The 25,383-nt window shown below is 48.3% G+C and overlaps 5 protein-coding genes across 6 annotated transcripts; 2 read left to right on the forward strand and 3 right to left on the reverse strand.

Moving 5' to 3' along the window:
- Positions 1-1,118: 1,118 nt before the first annotated feature.
- On the reverse strand, positions 1,119-16,156 carry LOC108087589 (zinc finger SWIM domain-containing protein 8 homolog). Its single transcript, XM_017185021.2, has 8 exons — positions 14,503-16,156; positions 8,105-8,347; positions 7,874-8,037; positions 7,322-7,632; positions 2,397-7,256; positions 1,574-1,912; positions 1,343-1,492; positions 1,119-1,266 (listed from the first exon to the last, which is right to left on the reverse strand). The coding sequence occupies exons 1-8, from the start codon at positions 14,735-14,737 to the stop codon at positions 1,200-1,202; spliced, it is 6,369 nt and encodes a 2,122-aa protein (XP_017040510.1). The 5' UTR covers positions 14,738-16,156; the 3' UTR covers positions 1,119-1,199.
- Positions 16,157-16,924: 768 nt separating this feature from the next.
- On the forward strand, positions 16,925-19,481 carry LOC108087593. The gene has a single exon (XM_017185025.2). It carries the CDS (start codon positions 17,031-17,033, stop codon positions 18,489-18,491), a length of 1,461 nt encoding a protein of 486 aa, XP_017040514.1. The 5' UTR covers positions 16,925-17,030; the 3' UTR covers positions 18,492-19,481.
- A 4-nt stretch (positions 19,482-19,485) lies between these two features.
- LOC108087594 lies at positions 19,486-20,957 on the reverse strand. Of its 2 annotated transcripts, XM_017185028.2 has the most exons (3): positions 20,650-20,957; positions 20,161-20,592; positions 19,486-20,038 (listed from the first exon to the last, which is right to left on the reverse strand). In XM_017185028.2, the coding sequence occupies exons 1-2, from the start codon at positions 20,860-20,862 to the stop codon at positions 20,182-20,184; spliced, it is 624 nt and encodes a 207-aa protein (XP_017040517.1). In that variant the 5' UTR covers positions 20,863-20,957; the 3' UTR covers positions 19,486-20,038; positions 20,161-20,181. The 2 variants fall into 2 exon arrangements, with proteins under 2 accessions (XP_017040517.1, XP_017040515.1); XM_017185026.2 differs by having other exon boundaries at positions 19,486-20,592.
- Positions 20,958-21,060: 103 nt separating this feature from the next.
- Positions 21,061-22,948, reverse strand: LOC108087592 (U4/U6.U5 tri-snRNP-associated protein 2). Its single transcript, XM_017185024.2, is given in 5 exon segments — positions 21,061-21,327; positions 21,330-21,430; positions 21,496-22,648; positions 22,718-22,768; positions 22,832-22,948. Coding segments are annotated over 5 exon segments (1,479 nt in total). The 5' UTR covers positions 22,854-22,948; the 3' UTR covers positions 21,061-21,175.
- A 630-nt stretch (positions 22,949-23,578) lies between these two features.
- LOC108087588 (L-xylulose reductase) lies at positions 23,579-25,321 on the forward strand. Its single transcript, XM_017185020.2, has 2 exons — positions 23,579-23,964; positions 24,843-25,321. Exons 1-2 carry the CDS (start codon positions 23,657-23,659, stop codon positions 25,261-25,263), a joined length of 729 nt encoding a protein of 242 aa, XP_017040509.1. The 5' UTR covers positions 23,579-23,656; the 3' UTR covers positions 25,264-25,321.
- Positions 25,322-25,383: the final 62 nt, after the last annotated feature.

The raw sequence follows: 25,383 nt of genomic DNA on the forward strand, positions 1-25,383 counted from the left end.
CGGATCAGAGGAGGAGCATCACGAACAGCAGCAGCAGCTAAGCCAGCAGCCAAAGCCAAATCCAGAAACAGAGCCAAAACCAGGAGGCGATGGGTTGCTCCTGCGCAGGCTCACCGCCGGCATGCACAACTGGCGCTGGCGTCGCCGCCAACTTGCTGCTCGGCTTGGGTCCGCCAAAGCGACGGAGCTGCAACAGGATCAGCAGACGCACCAGCCGCTGGAGGCCTGTGCCCGCGGAGGGCAGTGCCAACGACACGTTGTTAAAGTTGCTGATGGTAATGGCTCAGCGCCTGCATTTGGTACTGATGCGAATGCGGATGTGGATGTGGATGCGGATGCGAATGTGGATGTGGATGCGGATGCGGGTGGGGATGCGGTTGGGCGTGCGCGTGCGCATGCTGATGCGGCTGTGGTTGCGGCTGCTGGTGGGTAGGATGATTATGCCCGGGTGGCGGAGGTGGCTGCTGCTGCGACTGCTGCGGATGCCCATGGCTCCGATTATGCATATGCATCTGCCGTGTGCTGGGATAGTAATTCGGCATCAGCGAGTGGTAAGCCATCCCGGCTGCCGCCGATCTCCCATTGCTATTATTATTGCTAATCGCTGACATTGGCGGCGGTGCTCCCAGCAGCGGTGGTCGCCGCTCCGATCGCTCGACACCAGTGCCTGATGTTCCTGTTGCTGCTCCCACCATTCCTGCTGTTGTTGCGCCAACCACAGTTGTTGCTGTTGTTGTTGTTGCCGGCGGATTGCCAACTGGTGTTGCTAGTCCGCCGTTTGATCCTACACCTCCTCCTCCTCCTGCTGCAGCTGCCGCTGCTGCTGCAACTGCTACTGCTGCGTTCAATCCCGCCGAGCTGTTGACCGGCGTTTCGAGCAGATGATGATGTCTGTGGTGATGGTGGTGATGATGGTGATTGTGTCCGGCCACCGAGTCTGAGATGCCTGCGATGCTTATGTTGCCGCCGTTGCCGTTGTTGTTGTTGTTGCTTGGGCCACTGCTACTGCCGACGATGTTGTTGTGAGTGTGGTGATTGTGATTGCCAGTGGCGTTGATGTTGATGTTGATGATGTTGTTGCTGCCACTGCCAACTGCCGCCGTCGCTGTTGATTTGCATTCCGGTGCTGCCGCTGCTGCCGTTGTTGCCAAATTCGCTGTTGCCACTGCCGTCATCAGATTGCAGGAGTCAAGTCTTTGTCATTTGGAGTTGCTCTGCAGCGCCGCATTGATCTGGGTCCATAGCTCTTTCTTGCAGGATTTTGAACTGCAAAAATAAATATATATATATATGGAGAAGCAATAAGTAACAGCTTTTGGCTCTCTGGAAATAAAGATCTTACCGCTTGATCGACTGCAGCCAATCCTTAAATTGGGCGCTGCCCTCTGGTGTTATTTGAAAGGCGGCGCGCGCCGCCACCACAATGCTGGCGAACTCCTCGTAGTCTCCCTGCGTCAGATGATACAGCTTCTGGTGGATGCATTGGATGTACCTAACCACCAAATGAAAAACAAAATAATCCACACTTTAGTAAAAGGTCATTGCATTAACATTCGAATCGAGAAACACTTACATTTGCTGGCACTTTTGCACGAGAGGCGTGAGCGCGGATCGCAGGTGCTGCATCACCATCTGGTGGTTATTCCTGCCCAGATAGTGGGCGGACTCGATGGCCACGTCGTGCAGCACGAACGGACTCACGATCGAGTTGACCGCACAGATGCAGAACTGGTGCAGGTACTGGGTGCCCAGCTTCTTGCTGATCCGCAGCAGCCACTTCACGTCCTCGCCGTACGGCGGATTCCTGGCGTACTTCGCCTGCGGCCGATCGTCGTGGACGCGTCGCGCCAGCGTTTCCATCGCCAGCATGCCCACGTTGTAGGCGGCCAGCAGATAGCGCAGCTGGGTGGATCTGCAAAGGAAATATAAACATATAAGAACATTGTCATGTTTGGTTTAAGATCAACTGAAAGCAGTTACAGATTTTGTCTTAGTTCTTTATCTTTACTAAATGAATCTAAACACCAAACGATGGATTGAAAATTTCCATATCAAGGCAATGTATCCCATCTATAATACATTCTTACACTGATGTTTACCCGAACCAGCTTCTTTTTTTTAATTTGAAAGTATACAATATAGCGAAGATAACTTCCTCATTAAAAATAAAAACATGCTAAGGAGTTTTAAAATTATACAATAATTGATTGATTGAATTGGATTTGCACTCTAGAGTAACTTCTCCTATGATCTTTGTACTCTTTCCAAACTTCTTGGATCTTTTATTTTGGTTGTAGACTGAATACCGAAAATAATCGTCGTGGACCTTTTTCTACTGTGATCACTGATCACCCCACTGAAAAGGAAGACAGGGAAGGGAAGGAGTTTCTACTCACGTGAACTGATGCGGCTGTCGCTGTCGCACCGGCGGCTGCGAGGGCGGCGGCTGTTGCTGCTGCTGCGGCGGCGGCGGCGCCTGCTGCATGAACGGGTAGACGGGATGCTGGTGCTGGTGCTGGCGCATGGGCATTACGCCAACTCCCACGCCCACGCCCACTCCCACGGAGGGTCCGTTCGGAGGCGGTGGTGGCGGAGGGCCGTAGTAGCCCTGCGGCGGACCCATCGGTGGTCCCGGCGGACCCGGTTGCATCGCTTGGTAGGCCTGTGGTGGCAGCGCCTGGAAAGCTCCCGGCGGCGGTTGCTGCTGGAAGCCGGTGGGCGGCTGTCCCAGATGACCCTGCTGGCCGGGATGACCAGGCGGCGCCTGGCCGGCCATCTGAACCTGCTGCTGCTGCACTTGCTGCTGCACCACCTGCTGCTGTTGCTGCACCACCTGCTGCTGCACCACCTGTTGCTGCTGCTGCTGCGGATTGGGCGGCTGCTGCGGCGGCGCCTGCTGGTAACCGCCGTATCCCTGCGGCGGTGGCGGCGGTCCCGCCGAGATGTACATCTGCATCTGGCCGGGCGAGTAGCTGAGGTTGTGGTGGTGCGCGTACAAGCCCTGGCAGAAGCTGTACGGCGGATAGGGAGCCAGTCCAAGTGGGGCCAGTGATCCCACGCCCACCGGCTGGAACTGGCCCTGCGGATTTGGCACGGATCCCACGACGGGCGGTGGCACAGGCACCGATAGTCCAGGTCCGGGACCCACTCCCACTCCCACACCCACACCCACACCCACACCACCCGGCACTCCGGGATTGGGCATGCCCATCTGTTGCTGCTGCTGCACCACTTGCTGCTGCTGCTGTTGCACCACCTGCTGCTGTTGTTGCTGCTGCTGCTGCTGCTGCACTGCCGCCTGTTGCTGCTGCTGCTGCTGCAGCTCGTGCTGCTGGTGCGACTCGATCAGCACACTCAGACTCACCGCCGAGTGGTCCATGGTGTCGTCGTGCGGCTCGTGCTCGCTGTTGTTCGGCGTGTTGCGCATGTACAGCTCGTACCAGTAGCGGGCCACCTGGAAGAGCACCTCCGGATAGACGCCGCCGCCCTTGGCCGCCGTCTCAACGGTCAGGCAGGCGCGCTCCAGCATCAGATCGCTCTGCTCCTTGCACTGCAGGATCGCCCGCTGGATCTCGTTCGGATTGAGGGCAGCTGCATGCGGCAGAACGGACAGGGCCAACTCGGCGGCGGGATAGACCATGTTGCTGTCCCAGCCGCGCGATGCCCGATCCGCCATGCCAGCGGCCTCCGGTGGCGTTAGGTGCGCCTCCCACGTATCGATCAGGAAACTAATCGCCGGCGCTCCGATCTCCATCGCCTGGCCGAGAATCCAGGAGACGTGCGACGAGTACGTGCGCGACAGCCAATTGGGACTCACGCAGTTGTGCAGGCCGAGGGCATAGAGTCCCAGCTGGAAGGCGCACATGTGGAGGGCACGATGGGGTCCATGGTGATTGTGGCTGGTGCTCGCCTGGGTGAACAGCGATGTGGAACTGTTGCCGCCGGCCTTCGTCAGCACATTCTTGGCCAGCTCGAACATGAAGTGGGCACTCGCCTCCGACGGCTGGTTGGGTATCGATGGATACGCCCGCTTGCCCTTGTAGCGACTCTCCTTGTTCCGACTGGAGCTACCGCCACCACCACCACCGCCTCCTCCTCCATTGCCATTTCCTCCGCCGCCGCCGTTGCCACTGCCACTGGGATTCCCATTGGGATTCTGTCCTCCACTGGCCGTGGTGCTGCCCGAGTTCGGTGTCCCAGTGGTTCCCGCCGCATTCGGTGTGGGCACCATGCCCTGTCCACCGCCCGACTGGCTGCCATTGCTCGCCATGCTCAGCGCACACATGCTCAGCTCCAGCTCGGCACTCGTGGAGCTATGCGGCCTACTGTTCCCGCCCACACTGCCATAGTCGGCGGGCAGGAGCTCGCACAGATTGGCCACCGGATTGCAGCTGGATGAGGGGCACCCGGAGCCGCTGTAATCGTGCTCCTCGCGGCGCGTTGGCTGGTTGCTGGGCGTCCGCACCGGCGGATTGCTCGAGTAGTAGGCGGGCAGGAGGGGTGCATTAAGGAGCGTGTGGATGTCCCGGTCCAGCAGCTTCTCCATGATCTTGGCTATCTTGCGCGGCTCATCCTTGTAGTGGTAGAGCAGCGTCAACGCGAGATCACCACGCTGTCGTCGCGTTCCCTCGCACAGCAACGGATGCTCCGCCTCCGAGACGTTGGCCTTCAATCCCAGGGCAGCAACTGCCGCATCGAATCCCAGATTCTCGTCGCTGTTGTGCTTGTAGAGCAGCAAACGTGGTCCGGGAGTGGCAATCGCTTTGCTTGTGGCAGCAGCTGCTCCTCCTCCACTGGTGGTCGCGGCCACTCCACTTGTTCCCACGGCCGAAGCAGTTCCTCCGCTCGGACTGAGCGTGACCAGGGCATCGAAGATGAACGTGGCCAGGTTGATGGGCAGCAGGGCTTCGCCGCGCGTCTTGAAGGTGCCGCTGCGCAGCTGCTCGGCTCGCTCGCGGATCACCTGCAGCTCGGCGGCGCCCAGCGGCAGTCGCTTGAGCAGGGCCAGTATGTCCGCCTCCTGGTTGGCCAGCTTCACCTCCAGCGGCTTGGTGCTCGCCGGCGGACGCGGCATCTCCAACGCGAACAGACATATCCGAAACCCGATGTGGTAGTGCTCCGAGTTCTCCGACAGCACGGTGCACAGGAAGGCGCACTTGGACAGCGTGGCGGAGGCCACCACCGTCAGCTGGTGCGAGATGGGATTCACGTTCTGCTTCTTGCCCTTGCGCTTCGGCGCGGGCGGCAGTTCCAGCAGCAGATTTGGCGGATTGGCCAGCATCTGCTCGGCCAGGCGAACGGCCAGGATGCAGGCCTCGCCACCGTGGCCATGGGCATGGAGACCCTCGGCTCTGGCCAGGAGTATGTCCCAGGCATCCTCCGTGGGCCGCACATTGGAGAAGACGTGCGGTTTGTCGCTGGAAATGGCCACGGCAGCGGCCAAAGCTCGAGCAGCGTGCGCAGTCGAGCTGCAGGGTTGATCCACCGCAGCACTGCCCAATCCCAGAACACCCAAGCCGCCGGCCGCGCCACCCGGCAGATGAGGTGCACCACTGCTGGGCATTGCGGGCACCGAGGAGCCGGTGGCCGCCATGGCTGCCCGGGCAGCCGCCGATGTGCTCGGCACTGGGGTGAGATCTCCTCCAGCCGGCACTCCTCCTCCTCCGCCCGGTGTGGCTTCTCCCGCCGCTGAACCGCCGCCACCCACTCCGCTCGATGGTCCGCCAACTGGTCCGCCCTGGTTGAACTCGTCGCTGCTGCTGCTGAAGGATTCATCCTTGCTCAGGCGACGCGGTGTCTGCTGCACTCCAACGCCTCCCACTCCAACGGTCGCCTCCTGTCCGGCCATCAGCATGGAGGAGGTGGAGCTGTTCGAGCTACCCGATGCGGTTGACGCCGACGAGGATGCCGAGGAGGCCGACGAGGTGTCCGAGGTGGAGAGCGTTTGCTCCACGCCCACTGGCACACCCACACCCACACCCACTCCGCCCACCACCGGTGGTTCGTCCTTGCTCTGCTGCGAGACGGCATCGAAGCTGCTCTGCGAATCGGACTCCGTCAGGGCCGATTTCTGGCCGGGCACAACCGCCTGTCCCGGCGGACAGTAGTTGTGACTGCTGCTGGTGTCGCCGCCGAAGTCATCGTTCTCGCAGAATCCCTCGCTGCTGGCACTCGAACGATTGCCATCGCCCGCTGCCGTCGACACCTTGGAGTTGGCCACCGAGGAGGCACCGACTCCCGCCGATCCGCTGGGCAACTGCTGCTGCACGGGATTCGCTTCGGCCGCCGCTCCTCCCACAGCGTTGCCCACGCCGCCACTCATTTGGCCAACGCCACCGGGACAGGGTCCAACAATAACCAGTCCCGTGGGGAATCTGCCCGAACCACTTCCTCCTCCGCCGCTGCCGGCGCCATTCAGTGATGCCGAGGCCTCCAGATCAGCGGGATTCGCGTAGAAGCGCGACTCACGAAAGGGTCTGTCCAGGCGCTGCTTGAAGGCGCCCGCATGCATCCCGTGATCGCTGGAGGCGCTGAAGTAGTTGTAGTGCTTGTTGTTCGTCATCAGCGCCTGGGTGGCGTTCAGCTGGCCGGGATTGCTGGACTCGCCCTTGAGGTCCGTGTGCTTGAAGCAGGTGAACGGCGAGTAATAGATGGGATTCGTGTCATGGGTGTGCGTCACACCCGGAATGGGATAGCCCTCCCAGTCCAAGTAGCACGCCTCAATGGCCGGCTTAAATCCGATGAACAGCTCCGTTTCGGATCGCGAATTCTGCTGGTGCTTGTTCGTGTACGAAGACGGCATCATCCTGCTCTTGACCACCCGATCGAGGATCTTCAGATGCCAGGTGGTGAACTGGGCGTGCAGCATGTCCCTCTCGTCCGGCGCCAGGCCGGGATTGAGCGCCGCCAATCGCCACAGAGCCACGATCTCGTCGCACAGCGAACTGCAGGCATGCTGCAGAGCCGTCGAATTGGAGTGCGTGTTCGAATGCTTCCCGCCGGAATGGCCGTGTGAGCCCATCATGAGCGCCAGCTTCGTTTGGAACCACCAGATGAGGATCTGATCGCAGACCATGCACTCCTCCGTGATGATCTCCAGCAGACGCACTGCGTTCCGGTCGCATCGCCTGTACATTTCGCGCACAATCGACAGCAGGTTCCACATGCCCTCCGGTTCTCGTCCTCGCAGCGGTCGCAGCAGGGAGCTCCACTCGGCCGTCGCCGGAGGAGCCGAGTTCGTCAGATAGTTCACATCACTAAAAATGAAATAAACAAGTTAATCAAAGGTTTCGGCAAAGGGTAAACCTCGCAATCCTCTCACCTTAACACAATCGGCGCGGGCAAACAAAACCTGATGAGGATGCGCTTGATGTTGTTATGCAGCGTCTTCTCGTCCAGATACCAGCTGGTCTGCTCGTTGATGGAGGCCCCAGCCGTTGGATCGGGTGCACCGCACACCGTGTTTATGGCCGTCGGCTGGGCACTGAGCAGCTCGTCCAGGAGCCGCTGGGCCGTCGGCAGGATCTGCTGGGGCAGCTCGCTGATCAGATACTGGGCGAACTTCTGCAGCTGGTCGCGTTGCAATCGGGTCAGTGACTCCGAAACGGGAGCCCGCAAGCAGACTTCCTGCGGCTGAAATGCCATAGTAAAATGTTATTACAAAGCGTTTTTGTGAGAAGCTTAGGCAAAAGGTTGCTTAGATTTAATAATCTAATTTAATAATAAATCAGGTTGGGTGCAATCAATATTTGAAACCATGAGCAAGCACAAAACAATAAATCAATCAATAGTGCAATGGTCGAAGAGCTCTTAGAAAGGGTTCCTAATTTATAAGCTACAATATCTGTAGGTATTTATCCAATTCTGGACTTACACAATGGATGCGATGCAGACAAACGGCGACCACGTGGGAGCACCAGTAGGCGGACGAGGTGCAGGTGCAGTTGCATGAGGAGATGCGACGCCGGTCGAAGGTGACCGCCACATTGAAGTAGGCTCGCGGCGCCTGACATGCCACACTGGCCGACAGATGAAAGCCTGGAATGGGATTAGAATTGGATGTTAAGAAGTATCCATTCAGAGAGTCATTAGGTTGGATACTCACCAATTTGCAGAGGATCCTTGACAGCTCGCACCCGAAACAACGAATCGCCGCGATTGAACTCGTCCGCCGAACTGTTGGCCAGGCAGGAATACAGCCGGATGTCCTCCTCGTTGTCCGGAAAGCTCCAGAACGCAATGCGCAGCTGCAGCTGCTCCGGCACCGGTGGATAAACGTGCTCCACCAGCTCAAACGGTATGTAGGAGGCCACGCAACGGGCTGCCAGCTCGGCCAATGTGGAAACTTCTGCAATGGGAAAGAGATACGGATAATTTATAGTACCAATTACAATAAGTGAAAGTGCAGAAGTGACTCCTACAATTATTTAAAACGTATCAGGAGAGAACACTTTATTCTAGGGATATAGCTTGAGTATCCTATATTACCATTATTCATTATTTTATACCAGATACAGATACATATTTGTTTACCTTGTAACAATCTCCTACCTCAAAAGCGGAAAATTGAAACATTAAGCACATCATTTAACCGGGCAGCAATCCCTTTCCAAACAAAGGAAAGCAGTCGAAATGTTTATTAATTAAAGAAGCTGCCAAATGACTAATTTCATATTTCAACCACCATAATTAAACACAAACAAAGCGAGGAAAAGCCACATGCACACACACACTCGCACACACAAACAGATACACACAGACACACATTTCTACACATGTCGTTCGTTTTATTAATTAAAGAACTTTTTCTGAAGCGAACGGCCAATGACCAGCGAAAGAGAGAGGTCAACAACGAGGTTTTTGTAAGGGTCACAGAGAAATGAGCACAACCGCACAACTATGCAAATTAGTTAAGCTAACAAAATTAGTTTAAATATACCGCGTTGATATAGCACATTAGATTAAAGTGATGTTATCTCAATATCATAGGTAAAATTCAAATGCAAACAAACAGTCTTTAGTCTGCCATTAAATGATGTATCCTTTAAAGAATATCCTTGCGAATATATTAACATAAAATATACAAAAGTTTTTTTTAAGAATAATAAGAAATGCCTATTTGCCTATATTTTTTTTTTCAATTTTAAACCAAACAAATTTACAACTCACGAGGAAACTGAGACTTCAATCGAAACCGCAATCTGCACAGCTTATATTTCAATGTTTACCCCACTGCGCGCGTAATTAAGTAAATAAACCCAATAGTTAAGTTATTCGATTCCCAGTTATGTAGTGATGGAGTCGTGGGAAATGCCCGAGAATCTTAGCCACGCAGTTTTCCTCCTGCGTAACCAATGTCATTATCTTTGCAGCGCAATTGAGCTGTAGATAAACAGAAATCCACTGAATTGGCATGCAAATAAACAAATGGCAATGGAAGAGGGGACCTGCATTTTAAAGGTCTCGTTCCCATTGCCTTTAAAACGCAGAACGCAAAACACAAAAGACAAACACAAGAGCCAACACAATATACTATATATATATAAAAAAAAAAAGAAACCCAAAAGAAAAACAAAGAATAGCGAGCTTTGTTATTATATGGTGCATATGGTGTTGCTGATGATGCAGCCGCCAAGAAAAAACCGAGATTCAAGTTCGCCCACGGGAATTAAATATTCGACCAGGAGCATAACCAGATCCCACACATTTCACTTTCAATTATAAAATCGATAGACCTGGACGATATGGTGAGTCAACTAATTGGGTATCGACCACAAGTTAAGGATTCTATCTTGGCGTTCACTTTTATTGGAGCAACAACGTGCAAGCTAAAAATGGTTTCTTATTTTTTAAGAGTTCTAGCTAAGCAAGGATGCTATATTTGTAAAATTCTATACTCATTTAAACAAATTAAATCCACAAGTTCATATAAAATCTAATCTTTCTTTGAAGAAATGGTTTAAATTATTTCTTTCGAATTTAACATGCTTTTGAGAATACAAGTTTGTATTTTTAAAAATTCTATAGTGATAAAATAATTAAATTAAAATTTTATTCGAAATACTTAAAAAAATATGTTTAAGAAATTTTTAAAATATTAAACTAGAGGTGGCATTGGCTTAAAGCCAAATCGCCAGCACTTAACGGCAGAGAGCATTGTTTTGTTTGTTTGTTTGTTTTCTTTCGCTTGTTCGTCGGCTCGTTTGCCGGCTCCCATTCTTCGTGGCTCCCCCTCGCCCCACTTCTCCTCCTGCATCGCTCTGTCGTCGCTTGATTTTCAGACACTATGGCACCATTTAATTCAAAGTCATTTTCCGCAAGCGCTAACTTATTGCTCACGCCTGTCCTTTATGCATACATACACCTACAGCTGTGGTCAAAAAAATAGTAGATGCCGCAAACTAAAGATTAACGTTTTCCCAATATCAAAGATTAATAAGCTAAGCTTCATTTGTGGAGCTTTGTTACAAATGTTTTTGTGGGTTAATGAGAACATAGAGATTATAAACATTTAATATATTTTTTTATGGTTACCGAAAATACATACATTATTCTGATCTTCACTGTAAACATAAATTTATTTAATTATATTAGTGTTCAGAGCGGGGAGAGAATTGAATTAAACGCATTTTTCAGCTGAAATATCGGCTAAGCCCGCAGGTAAGGGGCTTAGCCGATTCCGAATGAGTCAGATTGATTTGATTGAAGAAGGTTTAATAACCGATTCGTGTATTTATTCGTGCTCTTTTATTTTTTAGCGGATTCAAGGCTATTGCTTCCCCTTCAAACTGGTTTACTCTTGGCTTGAACTCGGCTTGCTCTTGCATTCCCTTTTTGAGTTTTTGTTTGCATTTTAATTTGTTTTCCATTTCCGTGCATCGCACTAACAAAAAATGTAACAATAAAAAAAAAAAGGAGAATACATAACAAACAGCCTCATGCTCCAGTTATTTCTGTTATTTCTGAACGAACTCGCCAAAGTTGAGCAAGAGGTGCTGAAGTGCCCAACTACAGCGAATGCATTCGCCACACCAGTTACCGGTTACCATTACGACCCCCAACTCCGTATTTAGCAAATATTAAATATCCCCCCATAAAATAAACCTTTCATTACGCATCAACTATTTTGTACCGACTCTTCAAATAAATATTGAACAATAATTGTACCTACATCGCATACTTAAAACTACATTTTATTTACTTCGAAGTCTAATTAACCTATCATCACTTCATTTTGCTTTCTATAAAAGATTTCTCAAACCCATGAAAGAATCATTTATCACACGCTTATGATAATTGGCTAATCTTTGAAAGAGCTTGGGTAACCAAATTGAGTCACCAGCATTTTTCACGTGCACTAAAAAAAAATATAGAGTGGTATTTGAAGTAAAGTTTAAAGTAAATAAAACTTTGTCAAGAGCACAAAAACCATCCAGTCCTTTGACTCTTTTGACTTTTGTATATGATAATGTGCTGAAAATGATCTTTTTGCTTTGCCCTCATATTTTTGGCTTTGTCCGCTGTGTTTCCAACGACAAAATTCAGGTTGTTCGGGGGCAAAAAAGCTCGCTTGGATACGAAATAAACTGACGCAAAAAAAGGGGTCAAAGTGCCAACAAGCATTTCTGCACGTGTGTGCTGCATATGTTGGTGCAATTGTTTTGGCTGCGGAAGTGCATGAAACTGATATGCACGGCGGAAAAAATGTGAAAAATGAAATTGCAGGCCCCGTGGGTTCGGCTTCAGCTGGTCGCTATTTAAGTTTCAGTTCGAAATTGACACCGAGCCTCGACCCACTAATTAGATGATGACATGTGGCAACGCCGCCAGTCACTCGAGGCACGCACACCACTACGACACACACACACACACACTGGGGCGCACACACCTCTCTCACGGACACGGAGTTGCATTGTCAGCAATGCAGCGTGACCATTCCACGGTTTCGGTTTATTCGGGGTCATTGCATCGCATCGACAACGCTTTAAGTTCATGCGGGGCTCGTTCTGTGAATCAACTCATTCTGGGACCTCCTGGGGTCTTGTTGCAAGAGTTATGGATTGAAACAAAATGGATTTTGATCACCAACTTTTAAAATCAGCGTTTAATCACTTGCCTAAATACAGATGCAAATTCGTCGCTCCCACACTGCGAACAAACTTCATTCGTGAGCTCCGGGGGTCTTACAAGACCTACATTCTAAATGGAAACGGATTGGGGTCACAAAAAACCTAATATAAGGCACATTCATAAAGTAATAAAGTAAAAGTTCCACTATAATCATCAGGGTTCCTAATGCAACAGCTGCAGACTGAGTTCAAATAAATCGAGGTCACCAAATCATATATTAAGCGTTAAACAATAAACCTTACACATCTATGATCCTAATAAGAACAGATTAGACCTTATTAGATTTGAATACAAACTTCTTTACATTATATACACTAAGGGAAGCAATAAAATTTTCGATTTCCAGAGGTCTTAAGATAAATTTGGTTAACACACCAAACTATTAACTACTACTGATAATCAAACCTAATCATTTCAACAGGGCAGATCTTGTCACTTTCCTTCGTATTTAATATTATATAAAGGAATCCTTAAGCACAGCTGTCATTCAATATCCGCACTCGCGAACAAACCCTAAAAGAACCTCAGCCGCAGAAATCAAATCACAGAAATGACAACTCTGGATCAAATCAGTCAGTTTCCGGTCAACTATAAGAACCACAACTATATATACATTCGTACATCTAAGGAGCCAGAGGAATCGGGAGCAGAGGAGCTGCAAGGTGTGAAGGGAATAATGGACTCTCGTCCGCGTAGCCGTCTTTATTTTTATTACATCCCCTCTGGGCAGGTTGTGGTGGTATCCTTGAAAAGGTTCTTTGACACAACAAAGCGAGGCTCTAGACGCCTCAGCATATCGGACGTCGACGTCGACGTCAGCGTCTTTCAGCTGGCAGCAGCGACATCGTTTTGAGGCTATATAGTTTTTTGTTGCGGTTATTATGTCTTTCGAGCATGAAAATGCAGCTGGCTTTGCGTTTACACACACAACTAGCCGCAGGGTTACCACTTTAGCTATTTCCCCGCCAAAAAGAAGCCCCATCACGTTAGCAATTTATGTGGAGCCCCCTCAACCGTTGATGATTCAGTTCTTAATTATTCTGCATTAACAATTTAAAAAATGGCAATGGTATGCTCGATTAGTGATGATCAAAATAGTCATTTCCAGAAATGGAAAAAGAAATTCATTCCGTTCCAGTTTGTTTTAATGATTAGAAAAGTAAATATTATTCTCAATTAACTAACAGTGTTTATATTTAAAATATTGTTTTACTTCATCCAAATAACTAAAATAGTCCCTCTTTTCTAAAAAATCTTTTAATTAGAAACTTAGCAACCCTGGCTAGCGGGGGAAGATAACCTAATGGATCGAGAATCATTTCTCCCGCTCTGTGTAGTCCTTTACTCCCCCTTCCAAATATAGTCCTGTTTGTTCTCTCCCAAACGAAAAAATGCTCGTGCAAACAAGAAGCAAACGGAATGCAGTGGATGGGTAAATGACAAAGAAGAATAGAGGAAAAACAGCGATGAGGACGAGGACGAACTGCGCAGTCGCAGCCAGAAATCCAGATATTACATGATGATAATGCTGCGACGGCGCACAGAATACCGTGTAAAGGCAAAAAAAAAAAAAAATTTACCAGGCCAAAAAACAATGCCCTCGTCGTACACAAACAAACGTAATAAGCCACAAAAAGACAAAGGAGACGCAACAAAAAGGTAAAAAGAAACAAGGTAAAAGAAAATAAAACGTTGGCAGCTAAGTCGTGATTTTGACTTTAGCGATAAGCAGAGGACTTCGGGGAAAGGTGAGGGGAAAACGAAAAAAAAGACAATTGCAGACGGACCAACAACAATTACAGCCTGCTAGTTGTTATTGTGCTAAAGCCAATTTTACAGAATTTACCAACAGCGAAAAGGTAACGCGTATAATTGCAGACAAGCAAAGTGCGCCCAAATCCTTAACACAATTTTAATTTCGCAATTTTATGTATTTATACTGGGTTAAAAACAGTCTTATCTGTCTTCCACAACATATTTAAACGATATTTAAGTAGATAATGATTCCGTTTTATTTGTGCTTCTTTTAATCTATTTTTATAAGACAGAAACTATTTGAGAGCTCTTAAAACATCGAAATCAATCATGCTGTTTTTTCTTTGACTACCAAACTAATTACTGCAAATTGAAGTATTAACTTACTCTATTGACCTGTATTATCCTTTAGATATTTCTCATAAAAACTGAGTGGACACTGTAATAGTTCTATAACCATAATTATTTTCTACTGTTTTATTGTTTTGCTATGGATTTCAATTTGATCTGGCCACAAACTAATAGAACATATCCCTAGTAAACTAAACAAGTTAGGAATTGTATACAAGACCTTGTATGGACATATAAATATAGAGTCCCAGGGGGAGGCGTACTTACCATAATATCTGCCGCAGGTGGATATGTTTCCCATGGTCGTTGCAGTGCCGCCCGGTGTACAAGAACCGGAGGCACCTGCCACGAAGGGAAGGGGTCCTCCTACCGCCATGCCGCTGCCCGCAGCGGGCTTCTTCCAGCCGCGCCAATTGTTGCACAGCGATTCGGGCTCGGAGCTCCAGCTGCACAATGAATCCTCCTCGAAGCGGATGGAGTCGTCGAAGCTGAAGCGGTCCATTTCCTCGGGATTCCATTCGTTGCCCGGTGCTCCTGCAGGTCCCGCTCCCCCACCTCCTCCGCCACCGCCAGCTGCTCCATCGGCGCCAGCGCCGACTGCAGCCGCTCCTCCGCCTCCATTGTTGTTGTTGTTGTTACCGTTTTGGTTGTTGTTCTGATTGTTGTTGTTGCGGGCAGCGGCGGGCACTGCTCCCCCGCCCCCAGCGTCGCCGCCCCCTCCTCTGTTGTTGTTGCTGCCGTTGCGATTCGCCAGCGTGAAGCTGAGATTGTGTGTGTTTACAGTTGCTCCTTGTTTGTTTTTGCTCTTCACTCTCTCTTGCTCCCTCTCCTCTTTCTCCTCTCTTTTTGGATGGATGTATAATGGATCTCTGCCAAAACGCTCAATTTAAAAATCGTGTAAAAGGCGAATTTCTTTTGAGCGTTCTCCTCTCTCTCTTTCACTCTCTCTCTGTGTTTCTTCCTTTCAATCTGCTCGAGTTGCTTGCCGTTTTTAATTTACTTATTTAACTGTAGATTTATATATGCTTAGGGCCTTTAGTTTAAGTTGTAACTTTAGATTTTTGACTTTAAAACTATTTTTGTTTATATGTACAAAATACGTTCAGTGCGCCGCGGTCTCTGTCGCTGCCTCTGCCTCTGCCCGCGTCGACTGCGACTGCTATTGTTTGTTGTCGTTGTTGTTGCATGAGAACTTTTTCGTATCCGTATCCCCCACCGAAAGAGAGAGCGAGAGGGGCGATGCGACTGCCAAAATGAGAGGGCCAATTTTGTAGAAGTTGTAGTTGTTGTAGGGGACCCCTAGTCGTTGTTGTTGATGTTATTGTTGTTGCTGCTAATTTTTACTTCGCACTCCTCTTTCCACTCTCTTCGCCGTTAATTATTTTTTCACTCCTTTGCTTTGTGGCTCATCTTCGCTTTATCCTGCGCGCTCTCTCCCCCTTTCTCTCTTGCTGTTCTGTCACTCGCTCACTCACACAGCAGTAGCAGCAACAACAACGGTGCACACAACATCAATATATTGGATATATATCAACACTTTTTCGCCTGCGTGTATGTCTATGTGTGTTTGTGTGTGCATGCGTGCGCTTGTCGATTTTCACTGACTTCTTTTCTTTGTGTGTATATGCGCTGCGCGTTGTGTTTGTCTGCTGTTTGCGAGTGTGTGTGTCAGTGAGTGTGAACGAAATGCGTTTAAGGGGAACGTTTTTAAAAAAAAATCCTTTTTTTAGTGGATTACGCGTTTACCGACAATTAAAACGGCACTGCACACGCGGCCACCAGAACTGCGGCTCTTGAGTTTTCTGGCCGAGTTACGATTTGTTTGATGATACGCACGGTTTTCGGACACTTTTGCACGGGGCTTTGTTTTTACCCATCGTCGACTCTTTTGCTTCGGTCAGTGTTACCATAACTCGCGATGGCTTTTCCTCAAGTGGTCTCGACCAATAATGAATGCCCTAAAAAATCCTTCCCATATTTTCCACGCACAAGGTTCAAGGGTCGGACTTGCCCCGTTTATTCGCGCCATCGATCGTTTTCAAAGATTCTTTGTGCAATAAACATAATAGGGATTTTTAACCCTTTTCTCATTTCTGGTCTTTCTCCTCAGACTGCTCCCAGGCTTTCTCTCAGATTCTGACTTCACCTTTAACTGAATCTGTAAGTGCAGCTCTGACTGGGCTTAGTCAAAATTTCTTCTTTCTAAGTCTCCATGACGGTTATATCCTCGATTGAATAACTCGCTGTTTTAAAATTAAAATAATTTTTGCTGAAAATAATTGTACATATTTAAATCAAAGAAAAAAGATTGTTGTTAGGTCAAGAGTGTACAATAGAATGAAAATATTCCTTTAATAAATAACAGCGCACACTGTTATTTAAAAATAATTTCATTAGTAAATTCACTAGTAATAATTCATACAACATTAATTTTGTTTTATATTTTTACAGGTGCGTTTTTAATAAAAGCCTTCTGTGGTTTTCATAAAACTGAAACAAAATTGATATTTGTCAGATTAAATTATGGGGCCCACTTTAAAAACAGATTTTTTAATAACAGTTTATTTTAAAATGCACTACAAGCCAACGAAATTCCCCTATATTTTTGGGGAAACCCCTATTTTGGGAAGAATGCCTTCGAACACAAGCAGAGACTCGCACCGTTAAGCACTCAAGTTGTGGTATTTTCAGACATAAATCAAACGGTAACACAGTTTTTGGCGCTTTAGAAGATTCGCACAATATTTTTCTGGCTTTCCCCGATCTTTCCGAGCTTTTTGCGGGCCCAGGACAAGATGCCCATCACCGGGCTGTGCATCGAGCTGCGTCCCAATCTGCGCAGCGGCGTTGCCTTCCTGCAATTCGATCATCAGATCTCGCAGGGCCACGAAACGCGCATCGTCATCCGGCAATGCAATGTTTACATCAGCGAGAAACCAGAAAAGCGAGAGAATCCGGAGGACTCCAACTCGGAGAGCGATAGCGAGGACCCCGACGAGATGCTGCTCATCCGGCACGATCACTTCGGCATGGACATCAGTTGCATATCGAACCTAATGGTCAGCGGTCGCCACATAAGCTTCCGCTTCAACTACAACCAGATTGATTTGTCCGCCGTTGACGGTGGCTGCGTGGAGGTGCCGTTGGCGCCGCTGCTTCTCTCCTGCCGGGAGGGTGAGGACTCCGTCACGCTCAATTGCCGCGACTGCCGGGCGGTGTTGGTGGAGCCGAGGATCTACCGCCGACTGAGGGAGTTCCCCAGCTGCGTGGTGGATCCCGGGGAGTTCTTCTGCCACAACCATGGCGCGGGTTGCAATGCTCAACCAGTTAGCTTGGTGCCCGCCGAAGCCGATCTCTTCTATGGCCTCAACTATGTGGTCATCAACTATAGCGCAAGCAATCCGTACATCCTCAACCGAGAGGAGCACTTGTATTGCAAGCGTTGCATGCGGTTTTTGGGGCTGACCATGTTCAACGGGGCCGCCGCCCGCCTCTGGGCGGATGCAGTGCGTTGGCTGCCCGAGGGAGCGACAGCAGGTGCCCCCGAGCGGCACTTCTTCCAGAGTTCCACGCTGACGCAGTTGGTCAAGCGACTCCTGCACTCGTTGTGGCCCCAACCGATGCCCCAGCTCTGCTTGAGCACGAGTCGCGCGGTGCTGGTCACCTCGCTGCCCAGTCGCAGGCAGCAGTGCATGTTCCTGCACGTGGTGGAGTCGCAGTTGCGCGTGCTGCGTCGCAAGAAGCCGGACTCGAAACGATTGCGCTGTTATCGCGCTTGCAAGCTGTACTACGGAGTTTTTGGCAGTGATTCGCCGCTTCTGAGTAAGTGGCAGGACCAGCAGACGCTGCCCCAGATGGAGATCTCGCCGGATATGTTCCTGGCACTGCAGCAACGGCTCGAATTCAATGGACACTTGATTCCGCACGCCTGGCGCGTGAACTCCGCCGAGGAGCAGCTGCAGCTGTCGTACTTCTTCTACGAGAACGAAGAGCAACCCGAAGGTGTGGCCATCACCACGAATGCCTTCTTGGAGCACCTGAGTCTCGCGCCAGACAAGAAACAGCAGGAGGATCAGTACGAGACGGATGCAGGACATGCCAGCGAGAGCGACGATGAGCACTCCGATACGGACAGCGATTTGGAGGTCCACGCGCTTGGCAAGCGGATGAGCTTGCTCAAACGCAGTCCCACACCTCCGCGCTCCTGCCTCCAGATGTCGACCTCCTCCTCGTCCGCCTCCTCGGAGGATAAGTAGTGCAAGTACCTTGGTTACAATCCTCTGCTTAGTTCGTAAGTCGAAAGTCATGGCTGCTGATCTTTGATTGAAAACTAACTTGGTCAAACACATCTGCAAAGGATATTAGTTCTCTGAAAGTTCATTTAATTTGTATCCAGTTACCCTCTCATATATTTTTTAACCAACCGTCCTGGTCCTTAACTTTGTAGACATAAGAAGCGACAGTTGCTTATGAGTTTCAATATCCTACTCAAGAAGAGTTATTTCTAAAAAGACCCTTTCTGTCACAAGTTTGCAATGCAGCAAGTATATATTTTTGATCTGTCCGTCTGCTGTTTCTAGTCTAATGGAAAAATGTACATAAATTCACACACAGTTCATAAATGAATCTAGATCTTAGTTTCGACTGCAAGGGTATTTAAGCTTCCGAGGCTTGCCGAAGCTATCTTCTTTTTATGTTTGTATAATTCAACCAACATTTACGTTGAATATAATTTTCACATCCATCCTATAATACCTTTATAAGTTGTTGGATAAATCCTTCTGATCTTTTGCTTTTGTTGATGGTTGTATAAAAACGATAGATAAGACCAAGCGGATTAGATTAGTATCAAGGAACATTTTCTCTTAGACTATTTATTTAAGTCAGCCTTTGTTTGTTGTGGAGAAAAATTTGATTTTATTACTTGACTCTCGATCGGTTCGTATATATTTTGATATAGTTTAACAAACGGTTTGCAACAAGTATTAGCTGGATAAACAATTTCTAAGTGGTGGACAATGCTTCCGTACGCTAGCACAAAGACAGTGAGTCCCGTGACTGTAAGGCCAAGGCCGATAATTACAGCTCCGAAATGTACTGCGCATGTAATCAAAAAGTAGTTATTTCCTTTATACACTTTGACGTTCCCTTTTTATTTTAAAGTAGCAAAATATTTAAAGCGGAATTGAAATATTCAAAATATTCAATTTAATATTATATATCCAAAGAACTGAAAAAATAAGTTTTCCACAAATGTGACTTACCAAAAAAAATGTATAATGAAAATAAAAGTAAATTAGAAAAATCAATGTGTATGAAATGAAGTCATACTTTCTGTATATATACTCTATATGTTATAATTTGTTTCAAGAAACCCAAACTCAGTAACACTGTATTCAAAATCAAAATTTAGGGAGAGCGTTGACTATAAATTCAACTACACGAATACTTTAACGAAACTATTATTGTCAAATTTGTAATTCAGTTTTGAACTATGACAACGAATTGTCGAGAAAACACTCTATATATTTTTGAAAACTCCGATGTAAACTATATAAATACCTAATTATATTTATGTGTAAAGTCAACGAGATGAATGTAAGGGAGAGCAGTGCGCGCCGGGAATGTAAGACTCTGCGGACTCATTGAAGAGTGATGGCGCGCACTGTCCGCACACTCGATAAATGTGATTGAAGACGCTTTGGGTAATCTCAACTTGTGTTTAGTTTTAAGCGAAACTCATGTGTTCATCCAAACAAAGAAGAGGACAGAAGGCTGGCCAGGATCAGGCGACGAGGATCACCTGAAGAGTGAGGGTAAATAAAGTTGGAATCATAGATGTTCATTTCACAAATGCTAGCGAGTGCTTGGCTTCTTTTTTTCGGTTGTGGTGTTCGTGTGAATATTGAAGTGCTGATGGATCACCTTATATCCCTTGGAACCCTTTCACTTGGCCAGGCGGCGCATCTGCTGGGTCTGCTCGCTCATCGCGATCTGGGCATTATCCGCCTGGTTGATCAACGCGTCCAACTTGTCCAGCTGCGAGTCCATGCGCTTCTGCTTGGCCGCCTTGGCGGCGGCCACTTCGGCGGCCGTTGGCGGTGGCTTGGCCAGCGGTTGATCCTGGACAGGCGGGCGCTCCTCCTGGCTGCTGGCTGCTACACCCGTTCCCGATCCCCCCACGCCCGCCGAGAGATCCACGGAACCCGAGCTGGCTCGAGCAAATATGTTCGTCAAACTGCCGCATGCCGTTTGCTTGAAGCGATTGAGCTTCTGCTGCGTGCTGGACAGGATGCTATTGAGCTCGCCCAGCTTGCCGCCCACGTTGCCCAGGCTCTCGTCTTGTTGCTCCAGCAGCTGGAGAGGGAGGGTGAGTGGGGTGGCGATTCACCTGGCCTTCTAACCACTACGTACCACCGCCTCGGCGGCCTCCTGTTCGGCCAACTCGTGCTCCAGTCGCGCCTGGCGCTTTCGCTCGAACTCCTCGGGATCTGGCGGCTGGAGGCCCAGCAGCTCCGCCCGTTGGCACTCCTGCTCGTAGCTGGTGTTCTCCGTCTGCTCCGACATGCTTCTGACGCCTCTGTCGCCCAACGACTGTCGCAGGGCATCGATTTTTTTGCTGGTCATGGCCCCAATCCGCCAATTTAGCGGTGGAGTGGGCTCAACGCATGCGCATCGCTAGCTATTTTGAAGCACAGCTGATGCCCGAGGCTTACAGCTTATAAATAAACAAAGTTCTTACGCTAAATAAAAAGCTTGTAAAATTAAAATATGCGGTAGCTTATTCCGCTGGTTTCCTCATAATCATTTAAAACACACAGAAAATTGTCCTATTGAAGGGCCTCTCATAGTCGCTACACTCGACTACAGCATATATTACTTTTGGATGGTGGAGTTTGTTAATCGAAATACAGCTAGGAGTGACTGCAAGTCAGGTGGATCACGAGGAGTCCGCACACCGCTCGTAGATCTGAATGTAGGACTCGGTGAGCGTGATCATCTGCGGCAGGATCTCGGTGACATGCAGGTCCTGCATCTCGTACCACTGGCCGTTCGCCTTGTGCAGGATGTGGGCGCGGTAGGTGCCCTTTTGGGATCGCCATCGTGCACAATATTGGCCACCAGATTGTATTTCGTGTCCTTCACGTCCTTGTCCCGCTGTCTCATGCCCAGAATGTCTCCAAAGTCCACGTTCCTGAAAAGCAGCAAGCATTTGAATGCATTATCTATCCATAATAAGTAACGCAGCCAAAAACTCACTTGATGGGAAAGTTGACGATGGTGGGATTCTTCTCCAGAAAGAACGTGTTCTTGGTGAACCGCTTGATGTACAAAATAATGAACTGCGGCAGGCGGGTAATCTCGAAGCGCTTCATAAAATTGTCCTTGTAGGTCTTGTACTCCTTCTCGGCGCTGCCATTGAATTTGCCCAGCAGCTGGTAGAGATTCACCTGCGGAATGATGTTCTCGCGGAACTCGTCGGTGAACAGCGGCGGCGGCGGCAGATCGCAGGTGAGGTAGATGAAGTTGGTGCTCTCCACCTGATCCTTGTACTCCTCGGTGGCCAGCAGCTGCGCCTTGGCCGTGTCGTCCAGCTCGACGGGAGGGATTTTGCGCGTATAGATCTGCATTTCGCCCAAAAAGATTTTGTAGAGGATCGAGGAGTTGGGCTGCTTGTTGCCCTTGAGGGCACGGTGCAGGGTGTTGAGGAACCATGACAGGAAGTCAATGGGATCGCCCTGCTCGGTGATCTGGAATCGCTTGCTGGACCACAGCACCACCGCCTGGAGCATTTCGTGTGGCGAAACGTGCGCCTTGAAGTTGCGCGGATTCCACATCTTGCGCATCAGCTCGCCGAAACGCTGGACCAGCGTAAACATGGAGTCGCCCGGCGGCCGTTTGACATGTGCATAGCTCTGCTCGCGCAGAAAGTAATCCCTGAGTGGACCGACATGGGACAGTGCATGCAGCACCACGTTGCAGTAGTCGTTCGCCTTGATGTTGTTCAAACCAACGACGCCGGGCAAATAGAGCACTCCGTCCACGGTTCGCGAATGCTTCGGCTGCAGCTGGTCCAGCTTGCTGATCTCCTGCCGCGTGAACGTTGGATTCAGCACGTATTTGATGTCGTCCAGGGAGGAGTCGATGATCTCGTAATTATCCGGCAGACAGTAGAACCTCAGCGTGTGCAGATTGAGGAACACGTGGTGCGCCTCGCCTACGGAGTGCGTGTAGGCGTGGGTGTTGGTGCCACGCCCCTGGAAATATTTTCCGCACACCAGACACGCATAAACATTGATCCTGGTCAGCGAAATGGAGCACAGCTTTTCAAAATCGAAGTCCAGCAGATTGCGGTTGATGGTGTCCAAGTAGGGACACACCCTGTACTTCGGATTGAACACGGACGGCGTCTCTGTCAATGGTTAAGGCTATTATTATCAAAAAAAAAACCATTGGAATGAGGTTTAGAGGTATTATTTACCATCATCCTCGGCGGGGTTAACCGGCTTTTTCTCCAGCTTCACTCGTTTGGCTGATAATTGATTGTGTAAAGCACTTAAAAGAATCCGCATTCATGACATCGCTTAACACTTACCTGCTGGTTGCGTTTGCGCCATCTCTTAATTCTGCTTTCAGTCAGTAATTCATTTAATTCTAAGCTAAAACATAAAATTGTTGACTTGCTTGTTTTTGTGTTGAACAGTTCGCGGAGGCGCAGTGTTGCAAAACTGTTGCATGCAAAGATAGCCACACCGATAGATCATTAGAACGATTTTTAATCGTTTAACTCACTTTTTAAATTTAAATTTTTCAACGTTTTTTTATTTAAATATTTTGGGCAAACAGAAAATAAAGTCATGAAATTGGTATTTGATGAAATACCTTCCCTTTTTTTCCAATAAAATCAAGGGGGACCCCTATAAAATTTTCGGAAAAATTTTATTTTCTGAAATTTGAAAATGCTGGTATACAACTTATCATATTTTAAATCATGAGCTTGTTTAGCAAATTATAATGAAAGCTCAATTTAATTAAGAAACTGGTTCAGCTTGAAGAAGTATCGCTCACGAATCCGGAATCTTGAGCTTATCGGTGGCTCTATTTATAACCAATGGTTTATCAGCTTAGGGGGCCTCTAAAACTGCCACCCAACCACCCCACTCCACTCCGCCCCACTTGGCACCCACTGTGGGAGATCTTTGGCTGCAAATCTGCGATCGAGAAACGACCTTAAACGCCCTAGCGAAGAGAGCCAAAGCTCCATGGAATTGTGATTCTCCGAGAAAGAGGGAAAGAAAGCTCTGGCCGGCGATTAATGCTTCGATAAGGTGTAAACATTATTTCCAGTTCAGTTCTGCCAGCGATCGCCTTGCACTCGGAGCGGAATTTTCCAATTAAGGGATATACTATAGTAAACAACATGTGGGCAGATCTCGCGGGCAAGGTGATCTTGGTGACCGGAGCTGGAGCCGGAATTGGCCAGGCCCTGGTCAAGCAGCTGGCCAGCGCAGGAGCCACTGTGATCGCGGTGGCCAGGAAGCCGGAGCAGCTCCAGGAGCTGGTCGCCTTCGATCCGGTGCACATCCAGCCGCTCCAGCTGGACCTCAGTGGTTGGCAGGCGGTGCGCGAGGGTCTCGCCAAGGGTCCCAAGCTGGACGGACTGGTCAACAACGCCGGCGTGGCCATCATCAAGCCGTTCGAGGAGCTCACCGAACAGGATTTCGATACGTAAGAATCAAGAGTCAGTTTCAAAAACGGAATACCAGAGTGCCTGAATTTATATTCAAATATAATTTAAAACTTTTCTTAGTAGCATTATTTTATAATTTTCTTTTATGATATAGATCCTCATCATCAGATTGTATTTTCTTTCGGTTCAGATTTAATATTTGATCTTTGAATGGTTTGTGTAGGAATCTTATTCATACCTTTTTCATTTATTCAATTATAATTGCAACTGCATATTTTGTAGAGCCTGAAAAAGTTTGCCAAAAAGAAAATAAGAATTTGAATAGCTCGAGAAAAACAAAACAATAACAGTAATCTTATCTAAATGTTTACGACTATTTAACTCCAACAAACATTTTTAAATCTATTTATTTGAAACGCTCTTTTTAGTACTAAGAAAATGATTATACACATAAAAAAAAATGAGTTAGGTTAGGCAATGATTTTTTTAAACAAACTTATAGTTCTTCGAGTGTTGATTATGTATGCATATCTCAATTGGTTTTGTAAAAATCTTATTCAAATGTATTGTTTAAACATTTACCAATCTAAAAGCCTCCGTAGGTCAAGTTCTTTCTAATTATTGATTAGAACTGGCGTTCTTATCGAGGAAAAGTTCCACTACTTTTTGGCAGATCATGATCAGCGTATAAATATGTTATGATAACAGTTATCAAGATGAGATTGTGCGAAAGGGCAATTAGAAAGCCACTTCAATTGACCTCCAGCATTGACACCAATCCGAGTATATTTTGATAAATTTTCATTGAAGAATTAATTAATTATGTGATTTTTTAAAAATGTTATTTTCCAAATGAAAGTTTTCTTGCCAAACTTCTGGTGTTTGAAAAAAATATTATGTTTTGCTTCCATTTCAGACACTTCGATGTGAACATCAAGGCAGTGTTCAATGTCACCCAGGCACTGCTGCCCCGCCTCAAGGATGGAGCCTCCATCGTGAACGTCTCCTCGATTGCTTCGAGCCGATCCTTTGGTGGCCACACGGCGTATAGTGCCACCAAGGCGGCCCTCGATTCGCTGACCAAGTCACTGGCCCTGGAACTGGGTCCGCGCAAGATCCGTGTCAATTCCGTCAATCCCACCGTGGTGCTGACCAAAATGGGTGCCGATAACTGGTCGGATCCGGCCAAGAGCGGACCCCTTCTGGCCCACATCCCGCTGAATCGATTCTGCGAGGTGCAGGAAGTCGTGGATGCCACCGGCTATCTGCTGAGCAGCAAGTCCAGCTTCGTCAATGGACACCACATCCTGCTCGAGGGAGGATATGCTGTTTCCTAACAACTTGTTTTAACTTCTAATCCCGAAATTCGATTAAATAAAACATAAAGCAAGTAAATAATGTGTGTTGGGATTTGTTTTGAAGGATATCAACCTTATAAAAACGAGATTTTAAAAGTA

The sequence above is a fragment of the Drosophila ficusphila genome, unplaced genomic scaffold, assembly GCF_018152265.1.
Source record: "Drosophila ficusphila isolate 14025-0441.05 unplaced genomic scaffold, ASM1815226v1 contig_198, whole genome shotgun sequence".
NCBI classification, from domain to species: domain Eukaryota; kingdom Metazoa; phylum Arthropoda; class Insecta; order Diptera; family Drosophilidae; genus Drosophila; species Drosophila ficusphila.